The 14,724-nt window shown below is 39.1% G+C and overlaps 4 protein-coding genes across 4 annotated transcripts; all 4 read right to left on the bottom strand.

Moving 5' to 3' along the window:
* Positions 1 to 334: 334 nt before the first annotated feature.
* BATDEDRAFT_90747 (uncharacterized protein) lies at positions 335 to 3,316 on the bottom strand. Its single transcript, XM_006681132.1, has 9 exons — positions 2,907 to 3,316; positions 2,669 to 2,823; positions 2,435 to 2,605; positions 2,224 to 2,345; positions 1,968 to 2,146; positions 1,773 to 1,887; positions 1,307 to 1,701; positions 754 to 1,161; positions 335 to 676 (listed from the first exon to the last, which is right to left on the bottom strand). The coding sequence occupies exons 1-9, from the start codon at positions 3,300 to 3,302 to the stop codon at positions 527 to 529; spliced, it is 2,091 nt and encodes a 696-aa protein (XP_006681195.1). The 5' UTR covers positions 3,303 to 3,316; the 3' UTR covers positions 335 to 526.
* Positions 3,317 to 3,438: 122 nt separating this feature from the next.
* Positions 3,439 to 6,849, bottom strand: BATDEDRAFT_35737 (mRNA-binding ubiquitin-specific protease UBP3). Its single transcript, XM_006681077.1, has 4 exons — positions 6,484 to 6,849; positions 5,925 to 6,020; positions 4,136 to 5,828; positions 3,439 to 4,046 (listed from the first exon to the last, which is right to left on the bottom strand). Exons 1-4 carry the CDS (start codon positions 6,496 to 6,498, stop codon positions 3,871 to 3,873), a joined length of 1,980 nt encoding a protein of 659 aa, XP_006681140.1. The 5' UTR covers positions 6,499 to 6,849; the 3' UTR covers positions 3,439 to 3,870.
* A 444-nt stretch (positions 6,850 to 7,293) lies between these two features.
* BATDEDRAFT_26797 (uncharacterized protein) lies at positions 7,294 to 9,409 on the bottom strand (the record flags this gene model as incomplete). The annotated part of the gene is made up of 5 exons (XM_006680991.1): positions 7,294 to 7,923; positions 8,021 to 8,828; positions 8,913 to 9,036; positions 9,081 to 9,261; positions 9,338 to 9,409. 5 exons carry the CDS (start codon positions 9,407 to 9,409, stop codon positions 7,294 to 7,296), a joined length of 1,815 nt encoding a protein of 604 aa, XP_006681054.1.
* A 1,188-nt stretch (positions 9,410 to 10,597) lies between these two features.
* Positions 10,598 to 11,542, bottom strand: BATDEDRAFT_90992 (uncharacterized protein; the record flags this gene model as incomplete). Its single annotated transcript, XM_006681131.1, has 1 exon — positions 10,598 to 11,542. The coding sequence occupies one exon, from the start codon at positions 11,540 to 11,542 to the stop codon at positions 10,598 to 10,600; it is 945 nt and encodes a 314-aa protein (XP_006681194.1).
* Positions 11,543 to 14,724: the final 3,182 nt, after the last annotated feature.

Raw genomic sequence — 14,724 nt, 5'->3', positions numbered from 1 at the left:
TATCATTTGGTTGTATTACTGTGGAATGGTTTTGGAACTTCTCAATACTTGCTTTATAGTTTATCCCATAACACGGGTTTAGATCGAGTATGATGCTCATGATAGACTACACTTGTAAGCACAGGATGGATGCCATTTTACACGATGGATTGAGTTTCATTGTTCAGTCTTTGGTTTAAATACAAAATATAGTCTTGCTATAAGCCATTCGAGTTTATTGCATCGTGTCAAATGATTGAAATTGACAGATTACCCAAAAAGCAAGTTTAATATTTGGTAGCACTCGGTATATACAAGTCTACGTAGAATCTGTAGCATGCAAACCCCAGTTAATGCTAGTAATGATTCTCAATTTATTCATAGACAAAAGTGATTGAAGCCAAGACATTGAGCTTTACAATCCTTGCACCACATTACAACTCAGTACTAGATCTACAACCCGTCAACGGCTTCAACCCAACCCATTCTGATGGTTTGTCAAACTCGCTATTTTGCTTAAGCAATCTTTACACAGTTGTAAACTAAATCATCTAGCCATCATTCCACCCTGAGAAAATGTGCAATCGGCCGTATTGAAATCAAGACGGATAAGAAGTTGACCCAATGACTTGGCTGCATGCATACCTTGGACACTCGAGACAGCTTGAAATAAAGTAGATGCCCGTGTTTCGAATTGCTATCACAGTATAAACAATACATTTCCAAACCAATGTCAATACGTATTACAAATGGTTGGATTCAATTGAAACTAACCTGACCAATCGATTCAATTTCAGCTGCCATGTTAGCTTGATATGCAGACATGTCCCCGTTCAACACATGTTCTGATCGCCCATTACCATGTGGATCTATTCGCTCGGTAAGTCCGCACAACCCATCGCATAAATCTATAGCCTCGCGTATTGCCAAACCAACAATCGATCCATTGTCAAGAAAGCATCCTGAGCAAATTCGTTCAAGACATCTCATATGTGCTCGTTGGATATCATCAAAACTAGGCATATCATCACTTATGGAGGTCGTTGGGCTAGTATGTTCCAAATGATTTGGACTTGCAAGAGATAAAGAATGTGCACTCACATCGTCAGCATGATTCGCGGTGGTGTTTTTTCCAAGCGTATAGTTTACAAACTGCTGAAACTCGACTTCAATTAAATCCATCTGTAACCAATGCATTAAAGTGGTTAGGATATAGCAGTTTCAGTTTGGATACTATAGAATTATGCAGTATTGAAACCAATTCAACTGCACTCGCCTGAATATAGGACCACAAGCAATCGATAAAAAAAAGCATGCGGCATCGCACAGTCCAAACACTTTGACGATAAGGTAGTACATTGACACCCCTTTCACGAAACACCCTTTGTAGTCGCACATGAATCCTTCGCAGCGCCATTAAAAACATAAACACGTTGCTGTACTTGTCAACATCACTCTTATTGAGTAATATATCCAATGGCCATGATATATCGTAATCAAGACGAAGCGGAACGCCCAGACTGTGTGAAGCGTAATGACAAGTTTCTACTGGAGTATCAGGTGGTGTTGAACTATACGTACCAATCTGAGGAGTAGATGCGCTCGGAGGTGTGGAAGATTGTAAACTAGACAAAACAAGGCTGAATCGCGACTTGATGTGTTCAGTCATATTTGTTGGCCATTCACATCGTGTCCATGACTTGTGAAACACTTGTTTTACATCTAAACATTAAACATATCTTGGTTTAAAATCAGCCGACTCTGACAATTCAGCCATGCTTTGAAATACATACCCTGACTAGTTATGTTCACCAAAGTTGTGTTCATGGAGTGTTTAAGACGATCAAATTCACTCAGTAATTCCAAGATAAAGTCTCCTTTTCCAGCCAAAAACACATCGCGAAATGCCTATAGCAAAATGTAGTCAGAATATGCACATGAAACATGCTTTGTTGTTGATCCATACAAAACAAGCCGTGGCAACTTACATTCAAATGTGTTGGTAAATGTTTCTCCAATACAACAATGTCCCAAATGATACGAGTAACTTGCTTGTTCATATCTTTGCATATAGTAACAATGTCATGTATTTGATTTGGTATGTTGCATATGTTTTCTTGGCATACATTTGCAATTTTGTTTGTATATTGCTGAATGATTTCATTTACTATAAATCAATTATACACAGTGGAGATTTGTTTAGCATAGCTGCACTTGTCATGCATCAAACCATATAAAATATACCTGATTCTGGTCGGCATGAAGATATGATGGACATGGCTTTCCCATTAAATAGTATAGTTTCAGCAAGATCTATAGATATGTAATACGGGAGTTTCTCTTTACTGATTTCAAATAAACCAGTCCTAAATTCACAGTAATCAATCAGTCCAATGCATCTCGTTGAATTCATACTTGATTATGAGAATTGAGTTTGACATGGTATGCGTCTTACCAAGTCATGGACTTTAATTCTTGCAGATCCAAAACGTGTGTAGATGCATTTCCACCACGTTTCTGATTCTTGGCAACAATAAAAAACTCTTGATATGGATCAGAAATCAGTCCATACATCATCCAACACATGAGCTGTTTACAAAATACTCGCATGCAAACAGCATGCAATCTGTTTTTTACAAAAAGTTAGTATTGGAATTTGAAGATTGATGTTTGACAAAAGTTGGTTTACCTGTGCATTAGATCTTTGACGGATGGAATACCACATACACTTTGGTCACGCAACAAATCCAAAATATGGATTCCAGTATAACGTTGATCGTCAGGCAGAGTTGAATCTGAAGCTTTTTTAATTGTCTGCAAAACATGGTCCAACCGTAACTGAAACTGGAAATTCAACCCATTGCAAATAAAATACAACCCCATTAGCAAGACATGGACCAACACAAGACATGTAAATGAATACATACAGGTTCCATAATGGCAGCAATCATAGATACGGGAGTAGCTCCACCACGGGTAATAGAATTATTTGGATCCAGTATATGTCGTTCTAAATCTACTACAGTTGTGCGATACGGTTCAACCAAAACTGTCTGAATTCCCATTGCCAATGCGTTTAAATACAACCCATTTTGACTACTTTCTGTAATATTAAACGTTTGCTTGTCGGTAGTGGTGGGTTTTAAGCAACAGTCGATGCCTTTTTGAATGGTATGAACAAAGTTGGTAATGAGAACATATTTGGATCCCAGTGTTTGTAACTGGACAATAATTTGTTTTTCAGATGGATGTAAACCAGGAAGATGATCCAAAGACAAGGCACTGCCATATCCCAGTAATCCAGCTAAAAGCTCATGCAACATATCCGGACGTCGAGTTGGATTTTGGTTTGAATTCAAACTCGGCTGAGTTGAATTCAGTCGAAATTCTTGAATTATTAAACAATGAATAGAATCTTTAAATCAGTTTTATGCATATTCCAATAAAAACAGTTCGAGTATCGCATGCATATTCTGATCGAGCATCAGTTTTATTCAAAAAAAAAACAATACAAAGAACAAGAGGCTAGTTTAACCACGCAATTTTAAACCCGGCAGAGGAAACTAACTGCAGACCAATAACCTTTTTACCATGTAAATTGTCCATTTAAATGATAGTAACTTCTTGATCTAATTTAAGAATCTATCCAGCCTCAGCCCACCCATCCAGTTGCATAAAATATGAAACCATGCAGACATAACGATCAAAAAAGGGGAATATAGATGTTGAAATAAAGAAAGTTTAAGATTAAATCCCAACAAAGTAACACTATCAAAATATCATCAACAGATCAACATTGGTAAAACCAGCAAGTTCTGCTATACAATGGTCGACAAGACATTAAAAATACGCAAAAAGCACCCATTTAGAAAATCATTTGCTTGTAGTCATTCAACTCTTGGCAAAAAATAACATATAAGGTTGCCCGTCGCGACGCTCTGATGTGACTGCCTTGGCTGTAGTCATGCTAATGTCACTATCATCAATATGAAGCCACGATTCATTCTGTCGTAGTACGTCGCAGGTATAATGTCCTCCTGCAGCACGCTTACCATGATGGTTTACAACTAGATTGCAATCAGGCACCAAAAGAATTAGGTCAGACATGGCGCTTATTCTCAAAACTCATTTTGTCCGCAATACAATCACAACTTACTTGCAAACAAGTGATACTTTGTATTATTCTGAGTGGCTCGTACAGAGGGAGCCAAGATGTCGGTCGAGATTTTAAGTTCGGTCGAATATGCAATGTGCTTGGAGACCTTTAGAGTACCACCCACACTATCATAAACAAATCGCTTCAAGTGCAGGATTAATACAGCAGGTAGAACCTCCAAAAAGGTCTGTTTGGTCGCATTCGAGCTAACGTCGGGATGTTCCGAACTCGTGTAGCCTTCAATAACTTCGGGAAGAGTAAGCTCTCTCAAAGCATCCTCAATCGTGTTGACAGTAGGCGAAGTAATATCAAGTTGTAGTGCCTGAAAAGGCTCTGATGTAGTCGAGTCCTTGCTACCAAAACTCTTGACAGCAGATCGCATTTGGCCTCCAAAGATACGTGCAATAGCAGTGGTTTTGACTTGAACAGTGCGAGTAGGCTGAACTTTTTTCTTTTTACCTACTTCCATCCACGTATCGGCTGTGATCGTGCATTCACCATCAACAATAGCCCCACGAGTAGGTGAAGTAGTCTGAGGAGCAATCATGCCATTGGATAGTCTATGTGAGTCCATGCTACGACTCTCACGAGCTTTTTCTTGCGCATTATCAACGCGTAGCAGTTCCTCGTGAAGTCCCTCTAACAGAAACCCAAGGAACTCTTCGGCGTCTTCTTGTCTGCCTTTTTGAGACTCAATGTGCTTTGATTTTCGAAGAACATCATACACATATTCTCCAACAAATGGGCGATAGTCTTTTGTAGCTGGAGGGAGTGGTATGGTGTTTGGCTCTTCTTCTTTGAATTCGTTGAGAAGTTGAAGCATAGAGTCTATCAGAGGAGTTGTGCTTTTAAATGAATGCTTGAAAATATTTTCATACATTTTGAGAAAGTTATAAAAAGGTGGACAGTGAATGAGCGGCTGCAGAATTGCGTTCATAAAACACATGTTTCCACCATTCTTGAGACCGCGAGGACGAATGAGTTTTCCTTGATAGTTGGGATTGCTGTCCAAAACGGCTCGAGCCTCATGATACGTATTGGTCAGAGTAGAATGAGTTTGAGAAAGTGCTGTTTTAGGCTTGACCAATTGATGCATCGAGGAGGATGCATGATGAGCCGATGCAGCACTAGATTTCACAGATGAAGTCGCAGTATCTCTGCGGAGATTTTGCCAATTGAATGGTGCAGGGGTAGTTGATACGGGAGTGGGTGGACATTGCCCATCACTGTTGGAAGATGTAGTAGGGGAAGTTTGAGAAGGAGTAGATAGCTGAGACTTGGGAGTAATGGGGTGAGGACGATCCTTTTTAACTAATGCAATATCGCCAGTTAAGCTCGTACACGTACTGTTTGATGTAACATTGGGTTTTGAAAACATTTTTGATGATTTTAACTCTGCACCTTCTTCAACCAAATGCGAGCCAACATAAAATGGAGATCCAGCCTCAGTGGGAGTCGAATTGTCTAGAATGGTATAGTCTTCACCAATAGGTGTAGGCAAATGCAAGCCTTTCTTTAGTTTAGTACGGATGTTGGCAGCCTGAGATGGCTGAATAGTAAAACCTTGATCATTTGGTTTGGATCTCAGTATTGTATTAAACGAAGAGTTGAAACTAAGTTCACCAAAAGTGATTGCAAGAGCAGGAGGAACATATTTTTCTGTCAAGATCTTTTCAGGTGGAGTCCATGGAAGCTATATACATGTATCCAACAGTGTCATACGTATTGTCAATATCATGAAATTCTAGCACTTGTAAAATATCCAACATCACTGATTGCAACTATTTACCCTATATTCTTCAAGCGCTTCGATTTCAAGAACCTTGACTATTCGTTCTAAACTCAATGACCCAAGTATAACTTTTTGCGCCAAGGCTGCATAATGCTGTGATTTACAAGTTTAAATTAGCCTATGGGTTGCTTCTAAATGTAGTTTAACAGTAGGGAGATACTAAACTATGTTTAATATCGTTTCAAAACCCAGCATGTGTGATGAAGCCCAATACAGGATTGCTATACAATCCAAAAAGATCAAACATGCATCAACGACTGCTAGCGTCGTCAGATGTCGCGGATTGTATTCATAGCATGATCGGATCATAGACGAATAGGACAGGATTCAAATCTAGCAACACACCACACCATCCTTTACAAAAAATGAAGAATGGTAAAAGGAATGCCTTTAAACCCAACTATGCCAAAACAAACCATCCATACTGGGTTTCAACAAGTCTGCATTTATAGCATTTTCAATGACAATAAAAATAAAAAATTATGCAGAATATCTCAAGTTGCAGCAGTTCTTAGTCTCTAATACTCTGTAGTATATATTTAATGAGCAAACTTACTGTAGCAGTTGGCATTGGCTTGTAGATTATGAGCGTGCTTGACAATTATAAAAACGGAGTGAATAGCTATCTATTCGTACAGGATGATGGCACAAGCGGTGGCTATATTAGCAAGTCAGCAGTCAAATAAACCAACAGGCTTATATACACTAAACTAAAATGTAGTTTTCTTTTTGAAAAGCGAATTCGACCTGGCACTAAAGGCCGGTCGTGGCAATAGAAGGATTTGCGACAGTAGCGGTAATCAAAATAATAGAATTGATCCTATTTGTAGGGATATCAAAGAAATTCAATCTAGGCAAATGCTGCCAGAATAGATAACAGCAATCAGCTTGAGCCGGTATTCAAGGATTTGCAGCTGGTGGGCCAAATGGCAAGTTGATTCTGATTGAGCTGAAAGGAAATTTATAGATTTGAATTTGTTTTGACTCGAACCTTCAAACTATTTCAGCTGCTGTCATGACTCTATCAGACACTCATGCCAACCCTGACTTTCTCGATAAAACTGCCTTGAGACTTAGAAAACAGCAGTGTATTGCTAACCATGTTCAACGCATCAAAAATGGCATGAAAGATACCAACAATCGAAAACAGCGCTTAAAACTACTGACTGGCGCTTCTTGGGTTGCTCTTGGTGTTGCTGCTCTTGGTACTGCTTATTATTACTACGTTATCTTGGCAAATTCATGATTCATTCCACTCCCACCAACCATTTTATCAATACTTGTCCAAAATAATGAACATTCATTGCTTATCTGCTGATCAATCTACCAGCATAACCATTGTACTAGATTGTAAGCACACATATGGTTACTCGGTGCAATGAGGTTTAAAAAAATTGGTCAGTTTTGTAAACTTTTCAGTATTAGCTGCTCCAGGTTTCCGTCGTTGTGTGCGAGATGCACTCTTTTTGTCTGGCTGGATCTTTTTCGACACAGATCCCGACATTGATGCTGTAGATGGCTCACGACGTGTGTGTGACGACTTGTAAAGCGATTGTGCTATATGGAAATCAGCATGCTCTCGCTGACTGTTATCATCTGCATCAATAAGCTCGCCACACTGATCACATTTGATTTGAAACTCCTTGTGGTAATCGTCAGGGCTATCCAAAGATCCAGTCGCAACAGGAGTGGCTACTGAACTCGTTTCATCTGGTAAAATGGATAGAATAGGCTCGTCAAGAGGATCTGAGAATGCGTCAGATGGCACGGCAGGCATTTTCTGCAACCATTTGGAAAGATCTCTCGTAGAGTTATCTATGTCTAAAAATTTGGTTGCTGATAATGATAATCGACTACAAGGCAATTTAGTTTGTTCCGACTCCAGCATAACCCATGCTTTTTGAAAAATGACATCAGAGCCTGTTAACTGTGCCTGATTTGGGAATGGGCATGATTTTGACTTGTCCGCTGGACAGTTTGGATTTCTAAAGTGCAACTAAGGATCACCAGGTTAAACTCACCAATTCCAAGGCTATTTAGACAATCTCACAAAATGCGTAAACACGAATGAAATCCCAGTCAAAAAAGCTTACCACTAATAGCTTGGGCCATCTTTGATTCGTCTCAAACTCAGTATTAACTCTTGTATACAACTCAGAAGCCAAAATGCCGAGCCAGTAGCGTGCATCATCAGTCGAATGAATATTCGGAGTCAAGTTCTTGCACGCAGTCATGGATTGAGATTTGGTCTGTCCCTGAATCTTTTGAAAATCTATTCCTCGACATGCATTATACAGCCACGTTCCATGCTCATATCCAAGTTGCTTTACAAGCTCATCCGCCGAGTACACCCACAGCTCATGGGCCATTGTCACTTGAAACGTCTTCATGATTTCTGCGCCAAACTTTCCTCCCATTCCATTTATTTTTGACAATTTGATTGTCTTCATAAAGTCGGGAACCTTTTCGATTTGTAGCACTGTCTGCTTGTTGGGCTTGTTGATAGAAGAAACCAATTTGGCCAATATTTTCCCATGTGCAATTCCTGTTGAGCATGTATACCCCAATTCGTCAAAGATCTGTTTGCGTAAGCTCGCGCTGAGTCGAGAACCAAGATAGAGTTGAAGATCGAAAATCCCATACGAGGTTACTAAATCCCCCATCGCACTGCACGTGTCCTTGTTCCATCGTACCATGGGACCCATGTCAGAGTGAACCTGCTGTTCATCTTGCGGGTCTTTGCATTCCGAGTGAGATTCGGACATTATATTTTTCCAATATCCCGACTCGATGAGCTTGTTGACATAGTCTGTAATATCCACGTATGCTTCATCAATAGAAGCCTGCTTGACTGGACTTCCACATTTAGAAAGAATATCCATAATCTTGTTGCTTGCTTGTCTAAATATCCAATGTAGTTTCAGAGATAAACAAGCTTGTGAATTTAAACCTCTGAGCCAGTGGTTTGAAATCAATTCAGCATACCTATATACATCTAATGAAACTTTGTGAGTCTTTTGAGAAGGATTGGGATGATATTTTGGTTCAGTATCTCCATCGGCATACGTGGCGACTGTATTCACATTAAAACACATTAGTTGCCACCAAACTCGATAAATTCAATAGTAAGCCCAAAAGAATTCAACAGTTTACCATGCACCAGTAACAGTTCTGGGCATGTTCGTTTGGCATCTTTGATGGATCCAAACCGATGAATTCCCATTTCTCTTGCTGCATAATTTATGGCAATCATCCCATTCCACTGCTGTACTGCAAGTGGGACTGTCGGAGGCAGTCCAAGTCGAACTTGCTCTACTTGAGCGTAAAATGCATCCTTGTTTAAATGTATCGAGTTGGATTTGCTATATTAGAAACCATGGATACCAATATAAAAAGTAAACCCTTCATACCAAATCTAAATGAATAAATACTCGATGTTTTTTAGTCTGTTCGAGTGAATTGGCATCTACAAGTGTATCCATCATGGGACTCGGACTTGATTCATGTAATATCGAGATACCGCCAGTTTTGGGGTATTCATTGAACGAGTACGATCAGCTGTTGCCAGATCGAGTCTTTGATTTACATTTGGTATTCATCATCACAATCAGGAAATGGTTGTTCCTATAATCTTGGGATCGAGGCAACTTATCCAAGAAACCATGCAATCAGGAACGAAAAATAGTAATTGTATCTGTAAACCATTGCAATTTATATTGATTATAAGCTTGCGTATTTAGTATCGTGGCGTATTCTTGTCGAGCAGATTATCGTGTTCTCATTTATGTATCACTCTAGCTTGTTCAACATCTGGATAAAACTGTATTCATATTACATTTGATTTTCAATATATTCGAATACTAAACAAATCATTGATCAGGTTATCGTCTTGTCAACTTTTGATTTATTGATCTATTGTAACTGTAAACATTAAATTCTGGCAACTCAATAACCTGATCAGACCAATGGTTTGTGATTTCATACTTTTTTAATTGTAATGATTCATTGTATTACTCGAGATTGGAGCGATACAGTAAAAAGTACAGTTTTGATTGAGATGAATATTGACATATATCATTCCATTTGTGTTTTAAACAAGTGGTTTACAGTTAGAAACCTTGGCAAGCATTGATGGTGAGTTGCACCAAAGTTAAAGGTACATTTGAGAATAAAAAACTATTACATGTGTATTAGAAACCATCAACATTTTATTGATGCATCTTACGATCATATCAACATTGAAATGTGCGAGAGGCCAACAACCCACAGGAAAGCAATCGTCGAGACGAAACACCAGCAAGTATGTCATTGACCAGCTCTTTAACTGATTTCAGTTACTATTATTCCCCAATCACAGAATGTGGATATCCATCAGAACCATACAAGATTCTTGGATTCCACAGCAGAATTGATGGGGTTCAGTTTTAATGAAAGAAAATTGCTTGCGAATTTTTTTAAATCTTGAATATGGATCAGAATCCCGTGTTTATGAACATCATTCAATAAAAAGTATAATGAATATTTAACCATTGCCTATTCCAAAATAAAATAGACTGCAAGATAGCGTTTTATTTTACATAGATACAGCTGAGATTGCATGGAATCTTGTAAAGATAGAGCTGTGAATAGAGCAGCTGTACGGATCAATTTGATAGTATCGGTTAGTCAATCTAATCCATCCCGTCATAAGTAGAATCAATAGCACCAACACACAGCTTCAATAGCCACATCTCTGGACTCAACTCGCCACCTTTTTTCATCATCTCCTCCGACTCCATCTCATAGTTGGATGTGCAATCAATCATTTTTCCAACTGCTGGATCATTGTCCAATCTTGCCAAAAACTGCTGGGCTTTTAGATCTGTTCCGACCTGACCTACTTGTATGGCCAATGCACCTACACCACAGCCGGTGCCAGCCAATATCTGAGTGGCATCCAGTATCACATCCTGAAGTGTATCGATCGGCTCTCGAGTTGGCTCTCCGTCAGTTACAATAATAGCAAGAATTGGTTTGGTAAGAGTCCCATTAACAGCAGGACCCAGCACGATCGGATCAACAACCTTTGCTTTGAACTGACTTCCCAATGGTGTCATGCCAGAAAATCTTATTTTGCCAATCAAGTCTTCAACCTGACTTTGAGTCGTCACACCATGAATCTCAGTCGAGTTGTTCATAAAACGCACTTGGATACCATCGGTATCCAACAATCCTGCAACGTTGGCTATTTTTGCTAGAATGAGTTTCAAATCTTGAATACGTTCTCCGTCTTCCTCAAATGCCATGGATCCAGAGTCGTCAATAAAAAAGACAATGTCGTATAGGGCCAATGAAACCAAATCATAGACAAGGTCACCATAGACTTTCCATTCTTGACGAAGGTATGCATAGTTGAGAGTTGTAAGATGATCAATGAGAGTTGTGAGTCGGTCTGGATTGTACCATGCTTGGAGTTTGTTGTCTGTAACAATGGAGTAGAGTTTCTCACGAATGTAGGTAATGTTGACTGATTCTTGTATTTGATGGGAGAGTGGTCCAGTTGAAGCAGGATCGGTGGATGTACCTTGCGCTGTTGCCAGTGCCTGTTGCTGTTTTACCTTTGATAAAAGTCCCATTGTTGAATACAAGTTGCAAGTATAAAAGCGTGGAGAATGACAAACAAATATTGATTGTACGTCCAGCCAATACTGACTAGCTGATGGACTTGTATCAGGGAAGTATTACAATCATTTAGCCTTTGTAGATCGTTATGGGATATCGACTGGGGTTTCAGTTAGCAGACGGCTGCATGCATCGAATTCATTAATGCCATGTAGTCATCAACAGAATTGACAGTATTAGTGCATCCATTTACTTTAGTACTCATCAAATGGGTTGGTATGAATCTGGGTCATGGTGGCAACTGGTGGTGCAAAATTCAAGATTTACGAGGCATTTATAAGAATATGATTCAAGTTGAAGCTTGCATTAGTCTAGACCAACAATTATGCCGATTGGGTGCTAGTGGACTCGACATTGCATTACAGCCATATTCACGTAAAATGGAACACTGAATAGAGGTGCCAATAGATAATCAACCAATTTCCATCAAATTTACTGGTCAATACTATACCCTTTAAACTTATCGACAAGGCTGGCAGGTATCTCTCTTGGTGATTGTCATGGAAATAACAGTTGTATTCCCGAAACTGCAATCTGTTTTATTGGACTAGAGCATGAACATGACGTTTTTAGAATGAAACAGACAAAAGTTTAACAGTTGAACCTAATATCTGGATTTCAATCAATGGTTCTGGTGATTGACAATGCGTACCAGAATAAACTACAAAGCCACAGTTTGATTGCATGCATCGTATGATGAACAGTATGATTAAAGAGCTTACAATATATTGAAGAAACCTTCAGTTTCCAGTAGGAGAGTACAGTAAATACTTGTCCATTGTCCATTCCAAAGCAGAATAGAGCAATCACTGCAGGATAAATGCTCTTATTTTACATGAAATCGACTGTAAATAAACATGTAATTGTGATCTGTTTGCATCTGCGGATACTCGATCACAACTACTGCTACAAGACAATTCTAATGTTATTCTAAAGAAAGTACGGGGCCCAAACAAGCTACTATTACTGTTCAATTATCCTACAGTCGACCTAAGCTTTTAACCGAAATTATTCCAGAGGCAGATCATGGTTTAGATCATTTTTCCATATATTTAGCAGTAAACATCGGTTAAAAGCCTGGTATCATTCGATGGTCTTGAACTACTACGGCCTCAAAAGAGTTTGAGTTTGCCTGAGCAGGAAAAATGTTATAGCAACTCACTCTTGACGTTTTCAATGCCAAGTAAGCTAAGCATGTGTAAAATGAACCTTTGCCATCTCCAAATCACCGTATGCAAACTTTATTCTAAGCAATTAACCCGTACACGCTTCAGAGTTGGTTTATGCCAAGCAAAGCCGTTGTGGTATATGGATAAAGCCCATGTGTGCGCGATGCTTGCTAATACTATTTTGGTTCAAATAGCTAGGTATTGTCATGACAAGCACGTGGCATTTTCAACCATACTCGTGCGTACATGTTCATCAGAGTCGAATATAGGGACGGAGCAATGTAAAAATATGCTTAGAAAAGTGGCTGAGAATATTCATAGTTTGGCTTTATTATGCCTTGCATTTTATTGAGTGTCAGCTTGGCATCACTTGTGAATACGCTCATGTAAAAATCACCGCAACGCCCTGCTATGCTGTAATGCATTTACAATATGCAGGACCAAATATTGTTGCGGCTTCCTTACACTTGGTACCTGCTTCTGTCAAAGCCTCGAGCTGATGTGTCGTAAATCAATCTCGGCGTGTAGAATTAATCAAGATTTCAAACCAAGCAAGCAACTATTCGCTGCTGCGATACTAGAAACATGCACTAGGTCACTCTAGAGAAGCTTAAACTAGCTGTCTATACACTGGCATGAGACCGTACAGTTTGACCCTCGAGTGTGTTCGTTTACAAATAGAATGCCTACCAGAGTGCAGCATGCGCTAATTTGAAAAAATAGTCGTATTGACAACTAGATACCGTTGGTGACTAGAGTGGAATAATCTGCATAAGTTTTAAAATAAAAATGAGCCAACCAACTGATTCCCAGAGATATCAATGAGCGACTTGGTGATGATTTTTGCATTGCAGTTCATTTTCTCGAGTCTATACAGTAGTTTTCTAGAATTAAATGACGTGTTATCAGTCATGCAGCAAATAATCTTGCCTTCTGTTGATGGTTTATGTACTAAACGTCGTTGAATATTTTTCAACATATAGGGTATTGAGTTTGAACACGGTATAGTAATATGACTGGAATGAAAGGATCTGAGTGGTAAGAAATGTGCATGAGCCAATAGAATGGCCAGATTTAGATGGCTATACTTTTAAAACACGAGTCAAGGCTTTACGCGATATTCCGCATTTGGATTATTTTGTGGTTATTTATTCGGTTGTATTCAGTTCCGGTAGTTTGCAAAGCTTTGACCAGTATTTCTATCGAGTCGGATATAAATACCTCCGCTAATTGTCACCATTCGCATCTCAGAGATTGCTATAAATCTCACATCTTTCCTGTTGCATCCTGAGGTTCGACTTAAAAAGCCTGCAAGTGTCTTTTGAGTGATACTGGCGCTGCAAGTAATTAAACTGCTTGTTAAATCGAACATTTAAAAGCCCTGACTAATTTTAGCAGGCCCTGCTATTTTATACATTCTAGTACTTTATCATTGCGATCTCACCCATACAAGTCTGCACTGAGTTTGTATACTTGACACTGCTTTTCCCGAATCGCTTTAGCAAAAGACCAGCTCAGAAACCATTTGAATTTATTCAGCTTTCTGAATCTTAAATACAAGGTAAGGGTCTCTGCTTCAGTCACCTATTTCTATTTAAAAACGATTTTGCCCAGTATACAAGCAGGAAGCAAAGACGTATTTAGATTTTAGTGCACTACCGCAGTTTTTCCGTTACATGTGTATGGTTCTAACCAATGATTTGAACTAGAGTTGCTCCAAGAGCCTGTCTATTTTTGTCAGTTTGGTCAGCTTGAATCTTTTCAAACAGTCATTCGCTTCATACTGCGAATCTACCAACTTTTCGAAAGGCGTACCAAAAACTTGAATCGGTCATTTCTAACGCTATAATTCCGCTGTTGTATTTGATTGTAAGTGCTAGTGTTTTTTGTCCATTATCGTGGCTTGAATAGGTTTTTTTCAGTCTATACCCATCAGCCTCGGCCGGACTTTTTATATTTGAAGATTT

This window comes from Batrachochytrium dendrobatidis, assembly GCF_000203795.2.
Source record: "Batrachochytrium dendrobatidis JAM81 unplaced genomic scaffold BATDEscaffold_11, whole genome shotgun sequence".
In the NCBI taxonomy this organism is placed as follows: Eukaryota; Fungi; Chytridiomycota; class Chytridiomycetes; order Rhizophydiales; genus Batrachochytrium; species Batrachochytrium dendrobatidis.
The sequence above is the reverse complement of the archived record's forward strand: the minus strand, read 5'-3'. Positions and strand labels throughout refer to the sequence as shown.